This window comes from Cervus canadensis, chromosome 8 (assembly GCF_019320065.1).
Source record: "Cervus canadensis isolate Bull #8, Minnesota chromosome 8, ASM1932006v1, whole genome shotgun sequence".
NCBI classification, from domain to species: Eukaryota; Metazoa; Chordata; class Mammalia; order Artiodactyla; family Cervidae; genus Cervus; species Cervus canadensis.
The window spans coordinates 55,668,385-55,692,929 of record NC_057393.1 but is presented as its reverse complement, the minus strand read 5'-3'; the positions used below and the strand labels follow the sequence as shown (position 1 = coordinate 55,692,929).

Below are 24,545 nucleotides of genomic sequence, written 5' to 3'. Positions count from 1 at the left end.
TTTGGTTCCATGTAGCTACACCTTTATTGAGTACCTAGGAAACTCTGCTAACAAAGGAGAGGGGAAACTGCGGCAGACCTCCCCTGGGTATCTCTGCGCTTGCCTCTGTGATCATGGTGCCAGGTTGGGACAATCCTGGTGTGGGGTTCACCCTGAACAGTGGACTCAAATGGTGGAGCTGCTCCCAAGCTCTGTTCTTTATGGGTGCTGGTGAGGAGCTGCTGTATGCGGCAGAGTTGGAATCTGACTCATGATGACTTTCTAGTTTTGGGAGACTTTATAGTTTTTCCCTTTAAATCCATAATCCATGGGCCCCATGGGGAGAATCTGGTCTCGTTTGCTCTGTTTTGGACAAACACCTCACATGACTGCTGTAAACTGTTGCGTAATTTTTGCAAAGGCCTTCTTGTTCATTCCAGAATTTTTCCATCAATTGGCAGACCCAAATTGTTCTGGATTTGACCCCAGGGGATTCAAAGCCCTTTCTCCTCAAACAGTTTTTCCCAGTGGCGGCCCTTTGATGGGAGTATTGACTCACACCCAGAGAGGGCAGGAGGCATACGAATGTCCGAGGAGAGCGGTGATGGGCGAAGCATGGCCTTCCCAGGCTGCTGCCGGCAGTCCCTGGACATCTTCTGGCCTCTCACCCACCCTGGAAGCATCCTTTCAGTGTCATATGGGTCACCTCCTCAATGTGATACAATTGACATGTTTCTTGCAGCGAGCTCCTTATAAGAATCCCTTCAGGTGTTCAGGTGAAGTTCAGAGTGAGTGCCGCTGAGAGAAGATGGGCCACTGATGCCCTTATTCTTGGTCTGACCTCTGCCGGCAGGGCACTGAGCTATGCGAGGCTCATGGAGTGCCATCAGAGGCTTGAGGACATCAGAGGCTTTACCTGGCACCCCGTCACGGTAAAGTGACAGCTGGGGGCACTGTACGTCCCATGCCCGCTGGCAATTCTTGCTCTTCCCAGCAGAGTTTCTGAGTGGTGGCATGAGGCGAGGGTGGATAGGATCTAGTGGTTCACGTGTTTGATGAGGATAATGGCTTGTGGTTCTGCAGTAGCTCTGGGCCAGGCACTGGAAAAGCAGATGGAGTCCACGCTCTAGAAGCAAGACTGTGTTCTGCTCCCCTGAGTTGGAGAGGTTTGGCATGAACAGGACTGGCCATGCCATCTATTTCCTTAACTGGGCTCAGGTCACAGCTTCAGGGCTGCTCAAAGCCCAGGCCCATCTCACATGCAGACATCTCCCAGCAAGTTCCTGGGTCCTCAGGCTTAGGACTGAGCCCCAAGAGGCTCAGCTTGGAGCCAAGGGCCTGGGCCATAGGACTCATGCTACCTAGGCAGGTAGACAGGGAGAAGCACGGAAGCTGGATTCCTCGGCAGTGTGACCAATCTGGGTGACCAATCAGGGCCTGGCCGCCGGCACTCCGTATGCACTGGCTGCTGGGGGCTCCGGAAGGGGCAGGCGCTGGTGGGCTACTTGGCCTCCACCAGCTGCTCCAGGCGCTGTAGCATTGTCAGACGCAGGGCTTGGAACCTGGAGGGAGACACAGCCGAGAGGACACACTGGTACCAGAGGGGACAGGGAGCGAGGAGCGCAGCAAAGGAGCCCAGAGATGCTGGGCCTGGAGACCCACGGCTCCTGACCGGCTGATTAGCGGCCGCCATCTCTCCTCTGCCAAGGACAAGGAAGAGCCAGGACCCACACCCTGCGAGGCCACTGGCTTCGAGGAGCAGTCACACAGAGTTGCAGACTCTGTCAAGCTTCACAGGAGAATGCTCTTTCTATTCCAAAGATTCTCCAGTATGGACAGGAGCGTGCTGGATTAGACAGGGTGGCAGAGGGGGGTCAGGAAGCCTGTGTTCGAGCCCTGGCTCTACAATCACATGGTGTGGACTCCTTCCTCATCTCGGGCGGCTCTTCCCTCTCAGCACACCGAGCAGACCCAGACCAGACGACCCCCAGGTCCTTTCTCGCTTCTATGACACAGTTCCCACTGATGAGGTCTCCGCTGGCTGCCTGAGTGGGGCCTGACTGTAGACACAGAAGCCTTTTTAAGAATCATTCAGCCAGAAGCCAGGATTTACACAGTCCCCTGACTGCAGATTCTCACAGTGAGCGGCCTCCCTCCTTCCCTTCCTAAGAGGGACTCTGGGACCGAGTTTCCCTTGCAGAGGGAGAGACAGACCATTGGGATTTGCGACCTGACCTCACACAGCCGGGTCCTGCTGGAGCTTCCCCCTAGGAGCCAGCAGGTGACACCCACTCACCTGCCCATTGAACTGGTCCCCTGCACTTGCAACCATCAGCGGGTACAGGCAGTCCCAATAACTGCTGCTCTGGGGCAGGCTCAGCACTCCCGCTAGCGTGAATGGGCACTTCTCAGACCAGGCTGAATGTGCACGGGCAGGCCCCCTCGGTGGCACTTCCAGGGCAGCGTCTCCAGTAGAACGCACAGCCCTGGGCCAGGGCCTGCCCGTGCTGCTGCCCGACTCTCCTGCCCAGTTTTCAGCAGCTCGTGTCCGTCCCGTGACGGTCGGGCTGCCAAGGCTCGATGGGTGGCCTGGCTGCAGGCCCCCATTGTGGAAGGCTGTCACCCCAGTCTGGTGTCACTATGGAGCAAGGGGCCAGAGGGAGGTCCTGGGGAGCCAGAGTTAGCAGGCATCTCTGAACTGACATCTGGCACAACTGGAGGGAGAGCTCTCCCAGCCCTGGGCCTGGTGCTCTGACTGCAGGCTTGCCCTGATGTTCCAGACCCACCACTGGCTATTTAAGTGCTGCTTACTTCATGGTCAGTTTGATTATTTCTCTTTCCTCCTCTTCTTTTAATTTTTCAACAAAACTGTCCAGCACCGGCATTTCAAACTTAATGTACTGAGCGACCTAGAAAATCCAAGAACATTTTAATGTGCTTTAAATTAGAGGCCAAAAATGTTTTCTTTTCCTTGTGGCCGATTCAGCGGGATCTTGTCTCCAAGGAAGAGGCTGCCCGTCTTCCTCCCACCCCCCAACACAGCTCTGTGTGAACCAGGATGGGAGGATGGAGCCCATTCCGACCCCAAAGGCAACTGTGATCCCTGGGAGGAAAGATTAAACTGAATTTTAGGAAGACCATTCAGTAGTGAGTGGATTCACTCTGGGTGTTCTCTGGGGTTGGGGTGGAGATGGTGGGAATGCCATTGTTTCTAACAATGGAATGAAACTCACTAGCCTGCAAATGGCCCCAGGGACACAGGGTCACAGGCCTTCTTCTTGGGGTCCACACCCTATAGGCCTATTCTGTGTAGCAGAGTTTGGAAATGTGCTCATCACCCATTCAGGACTCAAGATGTCCTGAGAAACTTGGTCCATTCCATAAGGTGCAGTTAGACCCTAGGTAAGGAGCTTTTGCTGTTTTTTTTTTCTTTTTAATGTAAATAACAACAAACACACTCCAATGAAGGAAAAGGCCTCCATCTGTCTGGAAAGAATGGAAAAGGCCAGGCCATGGTTTTCTAAGACCCAACTCCTATTTTCCCTGAGCCAGCTGATGGATCTGGTGGTGGCTGATAGGAACAAGACGGGATGAAACCATTAAGACGGGATGGACCTTTGTGATGGCCACGGGGGGCCCTGGAAGCAATGCCCAAGGGGGCTCTGCCCAAGGTCACAGGAGTCCGCCATGCTGTCCCCCAGCCCCTCCCTCAGGAGAGGCCTCGAGATGCCTCAACCCCACTCACATCGTGGGGGACCTCCTCGCCCAAGTCAGCTTCCATCAGGAATATCCTGGCGATCTTCTCACAGGGCCCATGCAGGATTCTGGAAATCAGTGGGTACTCACAGTCTTTTAATTTTGTCCGCTCTGAAAAAGAACATAGTAGACAAAATTCATGGGGTGGTAGGACCGTGTCTCTTTGTTCCAGGATGGGAATGAGATGGAAGACAGATGTTCAGGGGCCCCAGCAATGCTGCCAGATGTTATGGGATGGACACTGCCTTGATGATGTGGATTGTGTCCTTCAGCGAAGGCCCAGCTCAGAGGGGAACAGTGGCTGGAGGAGCAGGGCATGGGAAGTGGACTTGGGGAGGCCAGGCCATGCAGCACTGGACAGAGGGCTGTGGGGTACAAGCTCTGCAACAGCAGTTCTCAGTGGGTGAGGGGCTTCTCATCCATCCTGAAAACCCAGAAGCACAGTCCTCCCTACCCCTCACCGAACTTACTGGAGAGATCGGCTCCCCATGGGGTTCTGGTGAGATTCTGAAAGGGATAAGTGTGCCTGGATATAAGCCTGGGAGGGTTACTCGTGGTGTGGGCACAGCGTGTCCCAAGGCCAGGAGGGCACCTGCCCTGTGCCCGCTGCACAAGCCAGCTCAGCCCTCGGAGAAGGAGCTCAGTCGGTGAGCTTGCCAAATGGATGGGGACTTTAGCTTTTACGATCAGGAATCAAAGGCAGACACTTACCCCCAGACTCATGAACGATGTAGAGTGCAAACTCACTGGGGCCGTTTTCCACCTGCACAGGTAATGACAGGAAGTCAGACCATGGCTTTTCAAGACAGGAGAGAGAGAAAAGGACCCCTGGCAGTAACCACATCTCCAATGCCCCCCACACAAATCCCCAGGGACCCTCCTCTCCCCTCTCTCTGCTTAAATTCCCAGTGCATTTCTCCTGCCAGCTCAGCAGAGGAAACCTCGCTCAGCCTTCTACTAGGAGCCATGGCTTTTGCCAGCCCCCTCCCCAACAAAACTGCAAACCACCAGCATCTGGGGCGAGGCTGCCCACGGCCAGACTTACTCGGAACTTGTTCAGCAGCAGAGTGAGCACCTGCAGGGTCGTCATGGTGCTGTTGACTCTCACGTTGGTCATGGACCCATAGGCAGGAGTGAACACGGAGGTCTGCACAGGAAGGGGGAGGCGGTTCAGGGTGAGGCCAGAGGGGACACAGGGCTGACACCAGGCAGGGTGTGGGCATACTGTCAGCCAGCTGGTACTGAGCAGCCTGGGACAGCAGGCGAACCTGGGCTCTGCGATCACCTGTGTCTGTCCATCCACACAGATCCACACACGAGCTGCGCCAGATCCAGGCATGAGCAGGGAAGCTTTGATAGCTCACATCCTACAGAGGCCTCTAAGAAAGATGCCTGCAGATCTATAAGAGCCAGATTCTTTTTTCTAGGAACCAGGGCCATGGGAAGCTTGGTGTGCTGCAGTGCATGGGGTCGCAAAGAATTGTACACAACTGAGTGACTGAACAATAACAAGGGCCATGAGACTCATTCACAAGGCGTTGGGGAACGAGTCTCTCTACTCTGTCTAGAATCAAATCACCACGTGTCTGCTGATTCTAAGGCTAAAGGTTCTCAAATCTGTCTACTTTGCTCTATTCTCCCAGCTTGCCTGCAGTGAGGCCCTCTGTTTACAGCTTTCCAACTTTTCCCTTCCAGTCTCAGCCCTTTCGATCCATTTTCCACCCTATTGCCCAAAGGAACAACCTTTCAAACATTTTGCAACTCAAAGTGTGTTCTGGACCAGCTGTGTCAGTATACAGTCTCAGGCCCCCTGGTGCAGACTCCCGGATCAACATCCGCATTTGAGGAAAATGTCCCGAGATGCTATTCGTAGGGTAAACTTTGAGCAGTACTGTATCACAGCATGTGCCACAGCCTAGACAGTGATGTCTGCAGCTCCTCCCCATTGTGCACATGTGGCACATGGTTCCCTCCCAAGCATCCCATGCTCAAGCCACACTGCTTCTGCACAGTTTTGGGGGCCCGTGATATTCTTGCAAGTATCCCGTCTTTGTTCATGAGACACTATACATGAAGTCAACCAGGGAATTTCCAGGGAATAAGCTTAAAGCTTATTAAACCCTTAATGATCACTAATCAGGTAATAAACCTGCTAAATACTTTATATAGATTCTTTGATTTAATCCTCACAACAGTCTTTAGGAGTACATGGAGCTTGGAGAGGTTAGTAGCTCATCAGAGTCACCTGCCTAGAAAGGGCAGAGCTGCCCCAAGTCCTATCTTCACCAGCATGGCACAGGATCCTCCCTTCGTATCTGACTTCCCTGTGGGCAAGCTCCTCCTTGCTTTATTTTTTTTTTAACCTTTGTGTCTTGTGATTTATAACATGCTTTCATATGTACTATAACTTTTAATCTACTCAATAACCTTCAAAATTAGTTTTGATATCTTAAGTACTGTAACTAGTTGGCTAAAATATAGTTTTATTGTAGCAAGTTTAACGACCATTGAGAAACAAAAAGAATAAATTTGAAATGATCTGTAATTCAACTATCAAGTGATAACTTGTTAAAACTTTAATGTTCCATTCTTATCTTTATACCTATAAAGACATATGTTTTTATAAAAATGGAATCATGCTGCACATAATCTGCTAACTAATATAAATGTATCATGAATATGTTTTTGTGTCATTAAGTGTATTCCTCTTAAACCATGATCTTAATCCTTTTGTAATTGGACCTCTTGAAGAATCTAATGAAAGTTATGTTCCCTAAGTCCCAGAAAGAGCAGCTATACAAATACCCAAGTAATATGTATCAGTTAATGAAGGGAGGAGGGTTTAGGATTCCTCCTTGCTTTCTGAAACCAAATTCCAGTTTACACATTCCTCCTGCATGGCCCTAGCCCTGCTTTTCCCAGGATGTTCTGGGGCTCAGGGTACATGAGGGCTTTGTTCAGTGTCCCCAGCTGATCTCCAAGTACTAGAGCCAGCCTCAAACCCAAACCTGCTTTCTCCACAGTTGAGATGTAGAATGACTCTGGGTGATACAGAAAGTCCAACTAAACTTTCAGTTTCTAAGAAATATGAAACAGAGGAGTCAGGCTATCTCTAGGAGAAAGGTCATGTCAACAAGACACAGTGTTTCTTCAGCCTGAACTCTTTTCTCAAGAGAGACCGACCAGCTCCAAGTAGGAACAAAAGTCCTGTGGCTCTTTTCCTGTCTCTAACCACAGTGGTTTCTCCCTCATAGAACACACTTGAGTCTAACAGGCAAAGAACTGAAAACAGGTACCAAGTTTACCCACTCTGGAAATCAAGCCAACATTACTGTGAGTGAGAACTGTTTTAGAAAATAATTAAGTGGAGCAGTAGTGTACAGTTCTAAGAAATAAAACCTGGAATGACAACTCCAGAAAGTTAATTCTAGGAATTTATTATTATTTTTTAATTGTTGCCTGTGACTCAAGTACTTTGTTACCTGATTTCCAAGGACACTGATTCTGAATGGATGTGGAGTGAGGAGAAAAAGAGGGAGCCCCTTGCTCCTCCAGGAGATGTGAATCAGCTGTCCAACATGCCTAAGACACTAGTTCATGTCCCCGAAGGTACCCAGTTTGCCTGGAAGAATGGATCCACGTTTCGCAGGTAAATCTGTGACTTGGGGTAAAGCCACCCTGGCTGGTGTGTCGAGTGTAGGACTGGCTGGCTAAGAAGCCCTTCTTGGCAGGATGGCACCACGGGACGTGAAAGACTGATGAAAGCCCTGACTGTTCACTTCGGTTCATTGCAAAGGCCACAGGGTGTTCAGACTTCTCCATGTCCCTGTGACGTTTGCAACGACTAATGTAAGGTTTAAAGTGCCCAACACACCTCTTAGAGGAGAGGTGAATGTACTGAAGATAAAGCCCACGATTCAGTACCCTGAGTCATAAAAACCTCCTTTTTTTTTTTTCTTTTTTTTAAGGAATGTAGAATTAGAATGAGCCTAAATCCATGCAAAGAATCTTTCTAAATTTTCAAATCTCTTAAAATAGCATATCAACATTTATTCAAATATTAGCAAATGGTGCTTACTTAACACTTTGCAGACTAAACCCCTTTGGATACCCAAGTCAGGGACTTCCCTGGCAGTCCAGTGTTTAAGACTTTGCTTTCCAATACAAGGGGCCGGGGTTGACCCATGGGCAGACAGCTAAGATCCCACATGCCTTGTGACCAAAAAACACATAAAACAGAAGCAATATGGCAACAAATTCAATAAAGACTAAAAATGGTCCATGTTTAAAAAAAAAAAAAAAAGAATACCCAAGTTAGATGGCTGGTCCTTTGGCTAATCCAGACATTCTTAACCTCTGTTTAACTTCAGCCCTGCCTCCCCCTCCCCCTCTGAGGAAACTGCTCTCAGATACTCCTGGTTTTCCTAGATTTGGGCTCCCCTGGGTCAGATGGTAAAGAAACTGCCTGCAGTGCAGGAGACCTGGGTTTAATCCCTGGGCCATGAAGATCTCCTGGAGAAGGGAAGGGCTGCCCACTCCAGTATTTTTGCCTGGTAAATCACATGGACAGAGAAGCCTGGCAGAGTATAGTCCATGGGGTCACAAAGAGCTGGACATGACTGAGTGACTGACGCACTCACCCTCCTAGATTCAGTGAAGATAACCTATTGCTCCTCATTAACACTCCCTGCAAACCTAGTGTGGAGTGGAGGGAGGTCCTGACGATGCAGCAGGGTCCCTTCAGCCTGCCTTGTTGAATTCTTCATACCCAAGTGCAGGGCACCCCAAGAGAAGCTTGAATGGCTCCGAGCAGACCTCAGACCTCACTTGTGCGACTGTGCTTTAGATCTGACCCAAGACCTCCCTTTGCCCAGCTCCCCCCATCCCATGAGTCACCCACCACCTATCAGGAAGGGCAGCTGCTGAGCCTGGAAATCCCGGCTTCCAGCTTCCCAGCGCTGCAGGATGTGTTCTATGACAGGACGCTCCATTCAGGGCCTCACCCACACTGCCATGTGTGCCGTTTATAGCAACAATCCACTTCTCCTTTTTACAGTTGGGTTTGTTTATGGAATGATGTCATCAGGGGAAGGAGATCTTTTTTTCCTGAGGTCAGTACAATACATACTTGGACAAAAGGCTAGGACAAAAGGCTAAGTGCTGGGAATCAGGAGCTGTGAGAGTTCTCTGGGACCCATCACACCTGCTCCAGGGCACACCGCGACCTAGCTGGCTTAAGTGACTTGGCAGTAGGGGACATGACATTCCCATGAAACAATGAACCGACCTTGGGTAGAAACCTTATAGAAAATTGACTTGTTAAAGACAAATTTAGCATCACTCTCCAAATATTCATGCAATTTGTGAGAATGAATTGACAGTGACCGTGTGATGGGAAAAATACAAGCTTTGTGGTCATGAACTGAAATGTTATTTGGGGCAAGACAATTGTCCTCCTGAGCCTGTTTCTCCATCAGGACACCGGCACAGCCCTACCTGTATACCAGGGCTGTGCATGCATGCCAAGTCGCTTTAGTTGTGTCTGACTCTTTGCAACCCCTTTGACTGTAGCCCCCCAGGCTTCTCTGTCCATGGGATTTCCCAGGCAAGAATACTGGAGTGGGCTGCCAAGCTCTCCTTCAGGGGATATTCCTGACCCAGGGATCCAGCCTGCGTCTCTTACGTCTTCTGCATTGGCAGGTGGATTCTTTACCATTAGCACCACCTGGGAAGCCCACCAGGGTTTGCTGAGGGTGAATTCAGGGATGACCCTCGAGGGGCCCCCACTCCAGAAGGTCCAATGACTGCATGGTGCTTGGGGCTAGTTCCCTATGCCTCAGCTTCAGGGCCCAGGGGAGAGGCCAGACTGGGACTTCACCTTGTGGTTGTAAAAGTGCCCATTGATGGAGAAGCGGTGTCGCCGGATCCTCTGGGCCTCACCAGGCGCTCGGCTCCTGGGCCGCCTCTGGATCACACAGGCTGCGTCACTCTTGGTCCGCATCAGCTGTGGGATCTCCTCGTCATCCTCCACTGGCTCTGTGGCGAGAAATGGACAAGGGGGTCAGGCTCAGGGCAGGGGTGTGCCGCAGTGACAGAACAGCCTCCATGGTGGTGCTGCGTGTGACGTGTGGCTCCCTGGCACGCTGGGATGCAGGAGACAGCAGTGTGAACGCTGTCCCTGGGATGGAGGCTGGGGTCCAGCCAGTGTGATACCCATTTTGCAGACAGGAAAGGTGACCCCAGACAGGATAACCTGTGTCACCACGCCACATGGCCATAGCCTCTGGGCCTCCAACTCCAGGAACCCAGAGCAGGACTTTGACAGCCCCAGCCCTGCCCTCTGGGACAAGCCCTTCACTGAGTCCAAAAGGAGGGTGCAGAGAGGACAGACACCCAGGTATGGATCCTGGCAGGTGGGGAAGAGGTCCCAGAGGCCTGCAGGGCCAGGTGAGAGCCATGTTCTCTGCAGACGTTCTCCTTTTCAGAAGGCAGCACGTTGTAGGGACTCAGACAACCACATCACCTCTGGAAGCCTCCACCTCCTTGTCCTTGGGTGAGAAGTCAATAAGAATGCCGTGGGCTGAGGAGAGATTTAGCAGGGGCTGGAGAAAGCAATGGCACCCCACTCCAGTACTCTTGCCTGGAAAAATCCCATGGATAGGGGAGCCTGGTGGGCTGTAGTCCATGGGGTCACTGGGAGTCGGACAGGACTGAGCGACTTCACTTTCACTTTTCACTTGCATGCATTGGAGAAGGAAATGGCTACCCACTCCAGTGTTCTTGCCTGGAGAATCCCAGGGATGGGGGAGCCTGGTGGGCTGCCGTCTATGGGGTCACATAGAGTCGGACACGACTGAAGCGACTTAGTAGCAGCAGCAGCAGGGCTTCCCTAGTGGCTCACTGGTAAAGAATCTGCCTGCAGTGCAGGAGATGTGGGTTTCAGTCCTGGGTCAGGAAGAGCCCTTGGAGAAGGGAATGACAATCCACTCCAGAATTCCACGGACAGAGGAGCCTGGCGGGCTACAGTCCATAGTGTCACAGAGTCAAACACGACCAAAGCAACTTAGCACACACGCTCTTGAAGGCACACAAAGCCACTCTTTGCTACTCCACAAAGCTGATCTCCAGAGATGGCGGTCATGAGCCAGCCCCACCACCACCTCAGAGAAGTGAGACTGGGTCCTGGGCTGCTCGAGGCCCCACTGACCTGAGCTGTCTCTGGAACTCTCCTCCCGGGGCCCAGCCTGAGTGCTGGGTTCCTGGGCAGTGACTCTGCCATCTTGAACAGGTAGCTCCTTCCTGAAAAGAGACAATCATGGTGCTCAGAGGGCTGCTGGCAGAGAAAGGGAGCTCAGACCAAAGAAAAGGAGGCCAGCTACCTCTGTGGGCCAGACACAGGCCAGAAGCAGGACAGGCTGAGTTGAGGCCAGGATTTCACACATAGTTAATGTAAAAGATAAAAAGAAAAGCAAAAGATTGCCAGTGTCTGCAGGAAGGAGAGGGAGTCTGCCCTGCAGACCTGAGTGGCCTGTCCTAGGCCCTGGGGTAGGACAGAGGAACACACACAGTAATCATGCTGGGCGCCAGGCCGAGGCGGTTGGCTTCTGGGGCCATGTGCAGAGTGGGCTCTCTGGCCTGCCCTCTGGCCTGGGGGAGTAGGGCAGCAGCATCCTTGAGTGGCCTAACCTCCAGGCCTCTGAGAAAGGTGGACTCCAAGCCAGGGTGGCCAGGGCTGGACTGGAGGAGGGATGGGCGTAATGGGAAGTAGCCACACCGAGAAAGGGAACGTGGGAAGAGTAGACAGAGGAGCCAGCACTGAGGGGCCTCTGAGGGTCCTTGTCTGAGACTGCTCGTGTGACCACTTTTACCCTCCTTTCTAAGGAGCCCATCCAAACGCGAAGCTCTAAGGCTCAAAATCCACTCTGAGTAACTGGGGACACCTGGAGATGCACCAGGGGCGTCAACATGCAAAGGGCCATGAGAGCAGCAACTTTACTGAATTTTTGAAGGGGAAATGTTTTGAATTTCTGACTCTTAGAAGGATTTATTATGTATAGAAGCAAGCGTAACTCAGCAGCTTACTGCCCGTCTTTGGGTGTGAAGTGGGAAGAGGCAAATGTCTGTTAAGACAGGTAGAAAACCATTTTATCCTAATCAAAATGTTCTTAATATATTCAAATAAATCTAATATAAATAAATTCTGATAAATTTGTAAAAATAAATTCAGATATTGAAATAAAAGCAGAGCCATTGGAGGCTAAACTTGTGTGTTTTAGGATAGAACAGGAGATGCTGAGAGGCTTGGCTTGCAGGCAGTGTTGGGGGTCCTCTTTCTCTTACAGACAAGGAATGTTTGAGAAGCACAAGTGGAGGGGAGGGCAGCCTGGATTGCTCTCCAGGAGCGAGGGTGACTTGGTTGTCATGGAGAAGAACCACTTGGGGATGAGGCTTCAGGTTGGCAGCTGAGGTCCTGGGCTGAGGCAGTCAAGCGGTGACAGGAGTGACCGGGTTGAGGGTCACTCCCACCTCCCGCCCCAAACAGAAATGGGGCTTCCACTCAGAGGCAGAGATCAACCTCCTGGCCCCACACACTCCAAGCAGCACTTTCAGGTTGTCATGGAGACCAGCTGGCCCCGCCCCACCCAGCAGGGCACTCACGAATGGCAGCTGGACTGTCCGGTTGTCCAGGAGAGGTGCACGCGTTCCCTGTCGTCCTGTATCTGGAGCCGGATGGGCCGCTTCAGTCCCCAGGAGATGTTGAGGAGCCCCTCGATGATCAGAGCCCCTTCTTCCTGTGGGGACCCACACACTCAGCCTGTCCTCTCAGAGCAGCCACACTCAGGGGTCACTGACCACCCTCACACCCCCCTCAGAAGTCAGCCCCGGCCCAGGGGACTCCCCAGTGCACTCAGGCCCCCACATGCAGCCTCTCATCCCTGGGGTCCCGTCTTCCTCTAGGGGAAGGCCCACGGATTTCTCTGTGCTCCAAGGCACAAGGCCCGGGCTGGAGAGGAAGCCTGAGGCATGCCCTTCCACCGCTCGGGCGCAGGGGCTGGGACAGGGCGCTGAGTCAGGAGTCCCACAGGAACGCAGCTGTTGTCCGGCAGGCACGTCCACACAGGGCAAGGAAGCATGCTCCAGGGAAGCACAGCTGGGCAGACACCGGTGCAACACAGGGCGGCTCTCCGCCCAGCGCCGCGCCTGCTCAGGGGGCCCACGGTCACCTGGCCCTTCTGGGAATGTGCCAAGGGCGCTGGATCCCATGCCCACTAGAACTGAGTGGGACTAGCATGGTCTCCATCCCCAGATTTCCAAGCTGGCCTCTTTCCTGAGGGCCAGTCTTGCCTTCCTCACCACCTGGGATATGGCCTGTCCCACATCCCACCAGTGGCACACACACTCAGAGTGTCTACAACAGCTCCTAGCCTGCTTCCCTGACCAGCCCTAATTCTCCAAGGTCTGCAGATGGCATGGTCACTCACCTGCTGCCAAACCCTGAGGTCCTAATCAACAGAGTCCTCCAGAAGCACTCTCAGCCAGCTCCTACTTGCTCCCCTTGGGTCCTTGATTCTGTTTCTTGACCTATTTCAGGTTTCTGTCTGCACACAACCACCTCCAACTTCCCTGTGCCAAGCTAATCAAGCCCACGCGTGCTCCTGGCCAGGCTGCTTTGTCTGTACCCTCAGAGCATCTGCCAGAAACCTTCTCTGCCTCACCCTTCAGCAGAGTCAGGTCTCCCCAGCCACACGCTCCTAATCTGCTCTGATACTGGTCTTTCGGCAATGAACTTAAAACATCATTCTCCCAGTGCTATCTCAAGCACCATTCTATTATAGATTCATCAAAGCCATTTCTTTCTCCTTGTTAGCACTGAAAACTGTGAGAACAGGGACCTTGTGGAAGTCTCATATCCCTGGCAACACTTATAGGGGTGTCCTGCAGTATTGATTTCATGGCTAGTTCATAATAGTTTAAAAACACCCTGCCATCCACAAAGAAAATAGTTCTCTTCTGTTCAAGGTTATCAAAAATACACATAGCTTTCTGGAATGGCCTTGCACCATCTGCTAAAAGGAAAACGGGTAACAACAACAACAAAAGAAATACCCAGAGTCATTGATAACCACTGATGCTACACAGGCACAAATAAGTAACTATCTTTGTAAAGACTAGATGGATTCAATGAGTTAAAGGTCTCGTGAGGATAATAAGAAAACCCAAAGTGGGTGGTGAAGGAGGCCCCACTCCTCTGATGTGGGTTTCCTCTGATAAGATCAGAGAAAGCTGCAGGCCAAGAGGGTGTTCCCTCCATCCACGGTGGGGGAGCTCAGACTGGGGGCACCCCCGCTGTCTTTTCAGGGACACCAGACATGAGTCGCATGAGGCAGCTGGTCCCCAGCATGGCTTAGCCCTGACCTCAGAGGCAGCAGCTCTGCCCCAACCCCTCGCTTCCCCAGAGCAAGCCCCGCCTCTTTCTTCACGGTAGCGTCCCCAGAGCCGTCTTTGAAGGCCTGGCTTCAGCATGTCCAGCCTCATGGACCCCACCTCAGCCTTGCCCCAGAGCATCAGCAGGTCTGCGGCTGTTTTTTTTCATGTTCCTCCACCCAGAGTCCACTGTGGGGCGGGTATCAATGGATAATCATGTCTGCAAGTGGACATGAGATGTTCCTGGTGGAGCAGAGGCTCTCTCCAGCAATGTGTCAACATCTGACAGTGGTGTCTGAAGCCAAGTCTGAAAACCAAGACCTGAACCGCATTTTGGGTGAAGGACGTAACGACTCATTCATTGCTACGTTCTCTGTACCTAGAATAGTCACTGGTGCAGAGGAGTACTAGTTAGATACCCAGAAACAAATACACAAGCCAGTTCTTATCTGATAGCTCCTCCTCTGTGAAGCGGCAAGACCAGGACCCCTCAGGCTGCCTCTGGTCCCGAGGACCAGAGGAAGGTGGGCATAGCCCAAGTCTCAGCAAGCCCAGGAAGCCCGGCCTTGGCCACCTCCAGGCTGAGTTCTGCATTGCTGTGTCTGATGGGGTCCCTTGCAGGTGCAGGCTGGGGGCTCAGCCAGAGTCAGCACTGGGCCAGAGTGACGTGGGATGTCGGTGTGCTGGTGTAAGATGTATCGAAGGATGCTTCCAGGCAGAGATGGCAGAGTCTAGGGCTGCTGTGGAAGTCCACTGGAGGCCCCTGCCCCTCCCAGTGCCCTGAGATGGCCAGGAGCTGTGGCTACCCCACCCCTGCCCTGCGGAGTAAACATTCCCAGAACCTCCCAGGAGTGCAAACACTTGCTTCGAGCTGGCAGCTGGGCCAGACCCCGCCCGCCAAGCTGTTTTCCTCTGAGAGCCTTCCTGAGTGCTGCTATTTTTGGCCCCGTGTGACAGTAATTGATTGCTGGTGGAAAGGTATAAAAGCAGTGGCCAGGCCCCAAGGTTTGCCAGACAGCTCAGGGAGGCTTTCACTCTGGATAGCAGCACAGTGGACAGAGGCCTGGCACATCGTCTTTGCTGTCCCTCTCGCAGCAATCTGGCTCCGGACACCGGCTCCAACTCCTCGACCCTGAGCCCTTGGCCCTGAGTTTCCTGGGCGCTTCCTGAGGACTTCCTTCCTCATCCATCTCCCCTGCTACCCCCAGACTTTCTCAGCTACAGGTAAGGGAGGGCCACTGCTCTCTGGTTTGAGGTGAAACAAAAATGCATTGGGTATGTTTGAGGGCAGTTCTCAGCCTGGGACATGCCCTGCCTCACTGCGGGTTAAAGACCGGGATGCAGCTAACAGTGGTGACGACAGCTGCAGAGGGGCTTTATATTCATAGCGGCGTTGCCCCTGAGGGGAACGTTCCATATGTTTTCCCGACACCCTTGAGAGGTGCATTTATAACCCTATTTTATGGAGAAGTGGAGGCTTGGAGAGGTGACTTTTCCAAAGAACCTTGGTCTTTAAACCCATGTTTGGTTTTAAACCCAGGTTTCCTCGGACTCCCGTCCATGAAGCTGGGCTCTCTGATCTGTACAGGTTCTTGAACCACAGTAATATTAAGAGTCTTAAGTGATGTTAGCAGAAAGAGCCCAGGAGTTCGAGCCTGGTCTTGGATCTGCAGACTTTAAATTGCTCTTAGGCTTCTGATTCTCCCAGGGGACCTCAGATGGGGGAGGGGACATGGGAGGGGTGTCAGGATGGCCAGCAGTCCCTTACCTAGAGTCCTCTGTCAACCAACAGGTCGCTGCCTCCCTGTCACCGGCAGCTATGAGGTCCCGGCTTTTGCTTTCTGTGGCCCTCCTGCCCACAATTCGGGAGACCTCGGAGGAGATGCTACCCGGAGGGGCTGGAGAGGAACCCCCCGCCTCCCCCAGCCTGGATGACTACGTGAGGTCCATCTGTCAGCTGGCACAGCCTACCTCAGTGCTGGATGAGGCTGCAGCGAGGGTGCGACCCAGCAGACCCCACCGGCCAGCCCGTCCCTGTGCGAAGAGCTGCCCCACTGGGTCTCTACAGGACATCACCACTCGCTTCAGTGGCCAGCAGCCCTCCCTGCCTGGGACTGGCACTGTGGACCCCCTGGACTGGCTCTTTGGGGAGTCTCAGGAGAAGCAGCCAAGTAGAAGGGATGTGCCAAGGAGGACTGGACCCTCCGCTGATCCCTGGGCTTCTCGCAGACAGATGGACAGTGGCAAGGCCCCAGTGACCCCCAGAGGGAGGCTGAGTGATGCCAAGGCTCCAGGGCACTCCCTGCAGAGAACGTCGAGGGACTGGCACCAGTGCTCCCAGGCTTCTGGGCAGCCTGGGCAGGATGCGGGCTCCCCGACAAGCCCCCGCCCCAGCAGCATCCTCAGAACTCTCTATTTGCACCTCCCGGTGATCCATGAACTCTGACACCTCCCCAATAAAGACTTCTGTAAATAGCACACAGGTCTGTGTCTCCTCCACACCTCCCCTTCCTATCCACCCCTCCCCAATCCAGGTGGGCACTGCTCTGGTAGGTCTCTGGGAGGGAACCACCTCTCTGCAGGGGCTTTCTGCTTTGGCAAGTCCTAGTGAGACCCCTTCTTTGAATAACAGCCTATCCCACTTGTGGTTCTCCTAACTGGCAGATCACCTTTGGCAAGTTATTTAACACGTCTGTTCCTCAGTTTTCTCCTGAGTAAGCTGTGATTAATGAGACCTGCCTCCTAGGTTGTGCTAAAACCCACACACATTTGGGGGAGCAGGTTACAAGCCCACACGTGGAGCAGCTGTTGCCTCTCTGGTGGCCTCACAGGTGGGGAAACAAGCAAGTTTGGGGGAGAAGAGAAACGAAGGTCTCGCCCCCAGTGGTTTCAGAGCCCAGCCCTGGGCACTCCCAAGTCCCCCCACGGGGCCCACGAGCAAACACAGGGGCTCCGCAAACGCGGCTGCTGTGCTTCAGGGGGTCTGTCCCTGGGGCTTCCCAGGTGCCTCAGAGGTCCCACCGTGCAAGTCCTGCTGTGGCCTCAGGAGCATTCCCCCACGCTGATGGCCAAGACAAAACCTGCACGCCAGACCACATGGTTCTGTCTCCACTCATTCCCACCCCCCACCGCCTCACCCAGGGGCCTCTCATCCAGGGGGTGAACGGCAGGGTTTAGGTGTCCCGCTCTTGGGTACATTCAGGGACCACAGCCTCATTCCACATGTCCATGGGTGCCCCCACTCCCAGCCCTGGGTCCCCACAGCCTGGCAAACCCAGTTCCCAGAGGGGTCTGGCAAGCAAGGGGGTGAGGATGAGGAGTAGGGGAGAGGGCAGACTGCATTCCTCAGGGAGGAGGTGGGGCATCGGAGCACTGAGAAGACACAGGCCTGAGACCTGCTGCTGGGTTCTCTTGGGCCTGGCCAGGGCTGGCTGCCCTCATCAGGGTGGGAAGGACAGAGGAGCAAAGGATAGAGCTGGGACCACGGGAGGGCTCACGGCCTGCTTCAGTTTCCCCTACCTCCTTGCTCTGTGGACTAGCAAATTATTTTCCCTCCCTCCCTCCCTCTCTTTTGCCCTTTCTTTCCTTCAACTTTAAAATATTTACAAAAATCACTTTGGATGTTTACGGTGCTTATCAGTCCTCTTTAATGTGTGTCCTCTGAGGAGGCAGAATGTAAACCATACATTAAAAAAAATTATTAGAATGATGATAATTTTAAATTTTAAAAGAAAACATTTCAGACAAGTGGTTAGTTTCCTGATCTGTAAAATGGGGACAGCAAGGCCCATCCTTCACATTCTACAGTGATTGGGGAAACAGTACAAGTGAATTTAGAGATGGAATTATGAACACTGTATACAAATTCCCAGCCGTCACTACCTGCTGTGCCTCTACTTGGCTCAAACCTCTGGGTTCCTGACCTTCTGCAGCAAATATGTGTGGAACAGGCATTGGTTGGAACATCCTTAGGAGGTGACGAGGAGGGCTGACCTACTGGGTGGGTGTGTGGCTGGTGATGGGAAGTGCTGAGCTCACTGGGCCAGCCTTACAGTGAAGCAGCGGAAACTAGGATGATGTTGCTAATCCTGCAAGCTCAGAAATCACACTGCTGCATTTTGGGAGATCAGACAGGGCCAAGGAGAGCCCTGGGCTCTGGACTTCTCTATTTCCTGGATGTAAAAGAAACTAATGGCACCTTCAGAAGGTACCCCCTAAAAAGAAAACAGAAAAGAATAAAGGTCGGAGGGAAGTGGTCTCCAGCGGTGTCCCAAGCCCCTGAGGACAGGAAAGCCTAACAGAAAGTGCTCGTGGTGCGGCCCTAGTTAGCAGCCTCATTCTTCTCCCACCCACCGCTGACAGGGAAGGGAACCAAACGCCCCTCCCACCTGGAGAGGCAGGCTGGAAAGCACTCAGCAACTCCCAGGGAACACGGGTGATCTGTCAACGCCTGTCATTCCTGCCTTCAGGCCTTAGGGGAAGGGGGATCATTCTAAGAGGGAAGGGGACCCCTGGTGGAGGAAGATCCTTCCCATTCTGAAGCACGCTGCAGTGGCTCAGGGGCTGAGGTCCTACACTGGGTGTGATATGCGCTCAGGCCACCAGGGGGAGCTCTGTGTCCATTTAGAGCTGAGCGCTGGGCAAGGTGGGAGGCTGGCTTTGGAAGCTGGCCGCACACCATACCCAGTGACCCCAGGGCCCTAAAGCCTCTAGCTCATAATGTCAGCAGTGATATAGTTGCCCACTGGCATTTCCTGGGGGTCCATTATTCTCTAGAGGCACCAACCAGCCTGGTTAAAATGTTTTGCTATTTTTCCAAAAGGCTCAGATTGCTCCTGGTTATTCACACTTTTCATTGTAAAACAAGCAGAATTATCCTATCCTAAAGGCAAGGTTTTCAATGAAGGAAGCTAGTGCTTCAGCCTATTGAGCTGGGAATCCTATGCTCCTAGCCGTTTAGAAGCTGGGGGAAAGTTCACAGGGAGACTCTTGCTCCAGGTGCGGCCCCTGCCCATTGACACATTTCATCTCTCCAAGTTCAAGGGACTGCAGATGAGACAGTGGAAGAGAAGGTCCCCCAACTGTAGCAGCCAGGCTGAGGTTGCTCCATGGGTACCCGATGCTGAGCGCCCTGTGGGGATAGAGCCTGGGGAACAGCTCTCTGAGTCTCTAAGATCTGGTGAGTCATCCTCAATAGAGACCTCCAAAGCCCTCCAGAGCTTAATGCTGACCATGCTACCACTGTATTAAACACTTCTCTGCTCAGGTCTTGGGGTCACACCAGCATCTTTGACTTACTTCAGTGTCATCTTGGACCAGAGACTTGAAGAGTCTTGGTTTCCTTGTTGGAAAATGGCCCCTCCTCCCTCATCAAGTTCTAGGACTACAACGAATAGAGTTGAGGCCAAGCTCCTCCTGTCTGTCCTGCCCTTGGGGTCTGCAGGGCCAGGAGAGGCCAGTCTCAGGTGGCCCTGTGGCAAGTTCTGAGGACAGCGAGTCTCTGAGGCCCAGAAGGTCCCAGGTGAGCCATCTGAGGAACTGCAGAGGCCCCGACACTGGGTGGTGGGTGAGTCACTCTGAGACGTGGTGCTCCAGGAACCAGTCATGCATTTCAGTATTAGAACTCCCTGCCTCCCAAGCCAGTGACCTGTCTCGATGGTGGCGGTTACCTCCAAAGACATACACTCCCTCAGGCTGGCACACCTGGATGGTTAAAGCTGCAGAAGTTTCGTGAAAAGTACTTTCCAGCTCCAAGGAGATCAAGTCAGACCCCCGCACCTGCTTTAGGGTTAGAAAAATGAAAATCTCTGCCTGTGGGATGTTAACTTCCTGCCTCTGGGGAACGTCAGGAGCTCCTCTTCCTGATGCAGGGTCCTCTAGTCCTCCACGGGGACTGTCCCATCACACAAACAGGGTTGGGGCTTCCCAGTCCCTCTTCCCACTCAGCTGTTCCTACAGAGGGGAATGTTCTGGGGAATCCCAAGTGCCAAGATCAAGCTCTTAGATTAGCTGTTTTCAAACTTGGCCATCACCAGAATTCCCTGGAGGACTTGTCAAAACAGCTGGGAGGGTGAAAGAGTTTCTGATTCAGCAGGCCCGAGAAAAGGAGGGTGGAAAGAGTCTGCTGGCCCTTCTCAGACACTGATGGGCTGCAGAAAGTCCAAGAGCCAACACGATCTCAACCTTGTGTTCAGTCTCTCTGTCATGTCCAACTCTTTGTGACTGTGGACTATGGCCCGCCATGTAACTCCTCTGTCCATGGCATTTTTCAGGTGTGAATGCTGGAGTGGATTGCCATTTCCTTGTCCAGGGGATCTCAACCGTGGTAACCCCCCAAATAAAGCTTAATCATGATCATGATAAGACTTCCCATTTGGCCTTTCAAATTATCCCAATATCCTGACCAGGGCTCCCCTGTGAAAGATCTGGAAGTTCTGGATTGTGATAAGACCACCTCTACTTAATCTGCCTGGTAAGCGGTTCCCTGAGCCTTGGCCATGCTGGTCACTCCCTGGAGTCCAGCTGGTGCCCATGGGCTGTGTTCAGCTTACAGATGTGCTTTGTTTACCTCACATAGTGTTTCGAGTTTTGGAAATTCCACATGAAATTCCAGATATCTAGCTTCTTTTGAAAAATCAGGAAGGGTTTGGGTGTCCCAGTCTCATAACTCCATGCAGCCACCCTGGGTTGGATCTGACAGGCAGCGGTGGCCTGCCAGTGGACTGATGGCCTCTTCGATGTCCTCTCTCCCCACACCCACCCTGCCTTTCACATTTGGACCTGCCTGGCCCTGTGAGCATCATCTGGGGAGATCTCCTCTACTGCAAGGCTCTCCTCTTGGTTGAAAAGCAGAGTGGCTCTGCTTTTATTCCTGGATTGCTGTGAACTTGGGCAAACCAGCGCCCTGTGATGGAGGATGGGCTGAGGAAGGACTGGGCTGGGTAGAATCTCAAAGATTTCAAACACCAGAATCCTGACCTTCACTGAGACAAAACTCCCAGGAGGAAGGAGAAGACCCACGTTGTGAAATACATTGGCTCTGCATTCTTTCGGGGCTGGTCCGACCCTCAGCACACTTGCAGGGACCTCAAAGGAGATAATTTGGTCCCCAACTCAGAGAATGGGAGACCTCACAATTCATTATCCTTACTGGACACTTAAAGTGAAGGAAATATTCTTTCACTTGGTTAAAAGGTATAAAGAATTACCCTTGGTTAACAGATATAAAGCAGTTGCCAAGAAAAAGACTTGCCAAAGTCTTTTTGGCAAGCCAGGATACATGGTGACCTTATGAAAAAGAAGATAAATGGGCCTTACCTCTCTGTGTCTCAGCTGAAAACTTCTGCCCTCATGGTAGCAGTTGTAGGTTTTCAGCAGGCTTAAGAGCTCTGATCTAAAAAGGTAAAGACACACATGTGATCTTGGAATGTGATCGGGCCTTAGATAAGGCATTTGGCTTTGGTGGCCTCAGTTTCCTCATTTGTAAAATGGGCATAATGTACACACTTTGCCAACAGTATACATTCTATGGAGAGGCTAGACTTTGCCGTCAGACACATGCCTTTTAATCTTCTAGGGAGTTTCACATACCAGCACTCCTGGAAAGCCTGAGGTGGGGCTGAGAAGGAAGCAAAACTCACAGAGGGGCCCAGGTCACATTGTGGTACTTCGAGGGTATTTGCACAATTTCACTGTTATAGATAAGAGTTCCTGACAATCTCGCTATACTTTACTTCTGAGTCACCTCCTCAGAATAAATCACTTGGACTTGGATAATTGGCAGCTTGCTTTTTTCCGCCATATGACTTCCTATAAGGGTCTGGGGTGGCTGCTATGGGAGTCCCACCAGAGATGTCTGTCTCTTCCTCCTCCTGACTACTTTCTGAATGTTCTCAAGGGATGAGGGTGACAGCTCCAAGAGTGAGATCCTGAAGGCCCCAGGAAGGCTACTGTATCCAAACGCTTTCTCCCCAGAACAAAGGGAAAGCACAGCTTATGTCTTGGCTGAGGTGTGGCAGAGAGAAAATGACTCCGGTTTGCCGCACCCAAGCTGGGCTCTGCAGGCAGTGCAGTACAGTAGACATGAAATGAAAGCTACACACATGATTTTAAATTGTCCGGTAGCCATATCGGGCTTCCCTGGTGGTCAAGTGGTAAAGAATCTGCCTGCCTGCCTGCATGCAGGAGATGTGCAGGAGACCCGGGTTCAATCCCTGGCTTGGGGAGACCCGCTGGAGAAGAAAATGGCAACCCACTCCAGTATTCTTGCCTGGGAAATCCCATGGACAGAGGAGTCTGGTCAGCTATAGTCCATGGGGTCTCAAAAGAGTTGGACACAACTCAGGGACTAAATCACCACAGTAGTCATATTACCAAGGACAATAAAATAGGGGAAATTATTTTTAATAACACATTTTATTGAACCCAACATATGTAAAATATTATCATGTAATCTATGTAAAAACTATTAATGAGACTTTGTTCATTGTTTTTATTTGTAAGAAATGTTTGCCATCTGGAGCTTCTTTTATATTCACTACACCTGTTCAGCCACAGGCTAGGTGGTTGGCAGCCACAGGTGGCTGGTGGCTCCCTGTTGGAGAGAGAGGCTCTAGAACCTCTCAGGCAGTGCTTTCACCCACACTCAAGCAATCTAGGGCCTGGATGAGCAAAACACGTTCTGGTGCTCTGGTGTGCAGCCCTGTGTGACGACGATAACTGGCAAGGTTTTACAACTTAATGGCGTTAACAATGCAGGATTCAATATTGCATGTTCGTTGTGCTTCTAAGGGTGTAAACACTGAATATAATTTTGTTAGGATGTATATATAGCACATACTTAATAGGATATATATATATACATGCATAACATATAAGTGGGCTTTCCAGGTGGCACTAGTGGTGAAGAACCCGCCTGTCAAGGCAGGAGATGTAAGAGATGGGGTTCGATCTCTGACTGAAGCGACTTAGAATGCATGCAACATATAATTCATCACATTAGGGTTATTATTATGACTTTTCCAAAATGACATTTAATACTGTTACATTGTTCTTATTAACAAATCTAAATAAGGAAAATGATCTTGTAGGCAGCACTGTTTTATTCAGGGTGTCCAGTAGGAGGATCCTAGGGGCCAGGTCCTCAGTAAAAGCTAATGCATTTTAAGGAGACTTGGTTTGCTTTCAGGACAACAGACAGGAGCTGCCCAAATTTAGAAAATATTTGGACTCAGGACTCGAAAAGCAAGATAAAATGAAAAAAAAAAAAAGATTTTTTCTTTAGTTCAGCGGTGAACTTTGAAAAGTTTCCCAAACAGTTTTTCTTTTTTTTATCATGAGACAGGCAGGGAGTAAATAAAATAAAAAGAAGCAGAAATAAATCATAATGTGAATAAAATATACTTTTTCAATAAAAACTCAACACCAGTTTTGAGGGTTCTTTCCATGAACTGTTTAACACAATAAGAGTTTAGGATTGCTCTAGTTTTTAAATAAATTAAATGCCACCTCTGCAGAGTCACAGTAGGCAGTCACACTTTCCTGCTTTCCTGGGCCCTAGGAGGTGGGGGTCAAATGCATACCTTGATCCTTGATCTCCAAAGAGGAAGACTTCAAAAAGAAGTGCCCCCATCACTGTCCCTGGGGCAGGCCCATCATCATACGTATTAGAAGTGCCCAGAATCCTTTCCCACAAAGGCTGCCCCCGGCAGGGGCTTGGCCCTGGGGATGGCAGGCCTGGAGGCCCCTCTCTGCGCACAGTGACTTACCTCAGAATGGACTTGCTGTCGCTGATAGGCACATGAGAACTGGGGGGACAATCTTCCTTCATCTTCTCCTTTTGTCTGCAGACTTGGAAGTTACCTGCTAGGTAGAGAAGGAAGGGCCCACAGACAAGTAAGCCAGGAGGAGCAACAGCCAGTGTGGGGCCAGAGCTTTGCTGTAGAGGCCTGAGACCACGTCCCTACTCCTACTTCACCTCAGCCCCCATCCCCAGGCACGGAGTGGCTGAAGTGTCAGACCCAGAGGACTTAACGGGACCCCGCACCCACATGTGCCAGCCCAGGCAGGGCAAGATCAGAACTACCGATCAGCCCCCTCCCCCACACCTCTTCACAATCCCTAGGAACCAGATCAATCTCCTAAGTGTTTCAGGTTATATTCTCTTTTCCTTTTAAGGACACCTTGAATGATGTCTTCTACCTCGATGGCTCCCTCAAACCTCTAAGTCACCCCGAGCCTTTCTTGTCCATCCCTAAGGATCCTGGGGTGGTTGTCCCATTGCTGCCTTTGAGTCAGCACACCTGGGCCAGCCCTCTTAGTGACAGGCTGATTGGTACCATATTCACTACATGCTGGAGGCTATTGAGCGTATTCTATGAATTATT

The 24,545-nt window shown here is 51.7% G+C and overlaps 2 protein-coding genes across 6 annotated transcripts in view; one reads left to right on the top strand and one right to left on the bottom strand.

Annotated features, from left to right (window-relative positions):
- Positions 1-24,545, bottom strand: part of RASSF4 (Ras association domain family member 4) — a 34,585-nt gene continuing 10,040 nt past the window's right edge. Inside the window, exons 2-11 of one of the 4 annotated variants that reach the window (XM_043476293.1) lie at positions 23,928-24,024; positions 21,478-21,553; positions 12,394-12,527; positions 10,943-11,034; positions 9,614-9,771; positions 4,781-4,882; positions 4,447-4,498; positions 3,725-3,846; positions 2,791-2,888; positions 1-1,541 (exon numbers count right to left, since the gene is read on the bottom strand). In XM_043476293.1, the coding sequence (XP_043332228.1) occupies positions 1,481-1,541; positions 2,791-2,888; positions 3,725-3,846; positions 4,447-4,498; positions 4,781-4,882; positions 9,614-9,771; positions 10,943-11,034; positions 12,394-12,527; positions 21,478-21,553; positions 23,928-23,989 (957 nt within the window). In that variant the 5' untranslated portion in view covers positions 23,990-24,024 and the 3' untranslated portion in view covers positions 1-1,480. The other 3 variants (XM_043476294.1, XM_043476295.1, XM_043476296.1) reach the window with 3 other exon arrangements.
- DEPP1 (DEPP1 autophagy regulator) lies at positions 15,083-16,638 on the top strand. 2 transcript variants are annotated; one of them, XM_043476300.1, is made up of 2 exons: positions 15,083-15,384; positions 15,953-16,638. In XM_043476300.1, exon 2 carries the CDS (start codon positions 15,980-15,982, stop codon positions 16,604-16,606), a length of 627 nt encoding a protein of 208 aa, XP_043332235.1. In that variant the 5' UTR covers positions 15,083-15,384; positions 15,953-15,979; the 3' UTR covers positions 16,607-16,638. The 2 variants fall into 2 exon arrangements, with proteins under 2 accessions (XP_043332235.1, XP_043332236.1); XM_043476301.1 differs by having other exon boundaries at positions 15,263-15,384; positions 15,950-16,638.

Excerpts from the sequence above, each read along its gene's own strand:
- DEPP1 (XM_043476300.1), top strand. The coding sequence starts at position 15,980 with ATGAGGTCCCGGCTTTTGCTTTCTGTGGCCCTCCTGCCCACAATTCGG.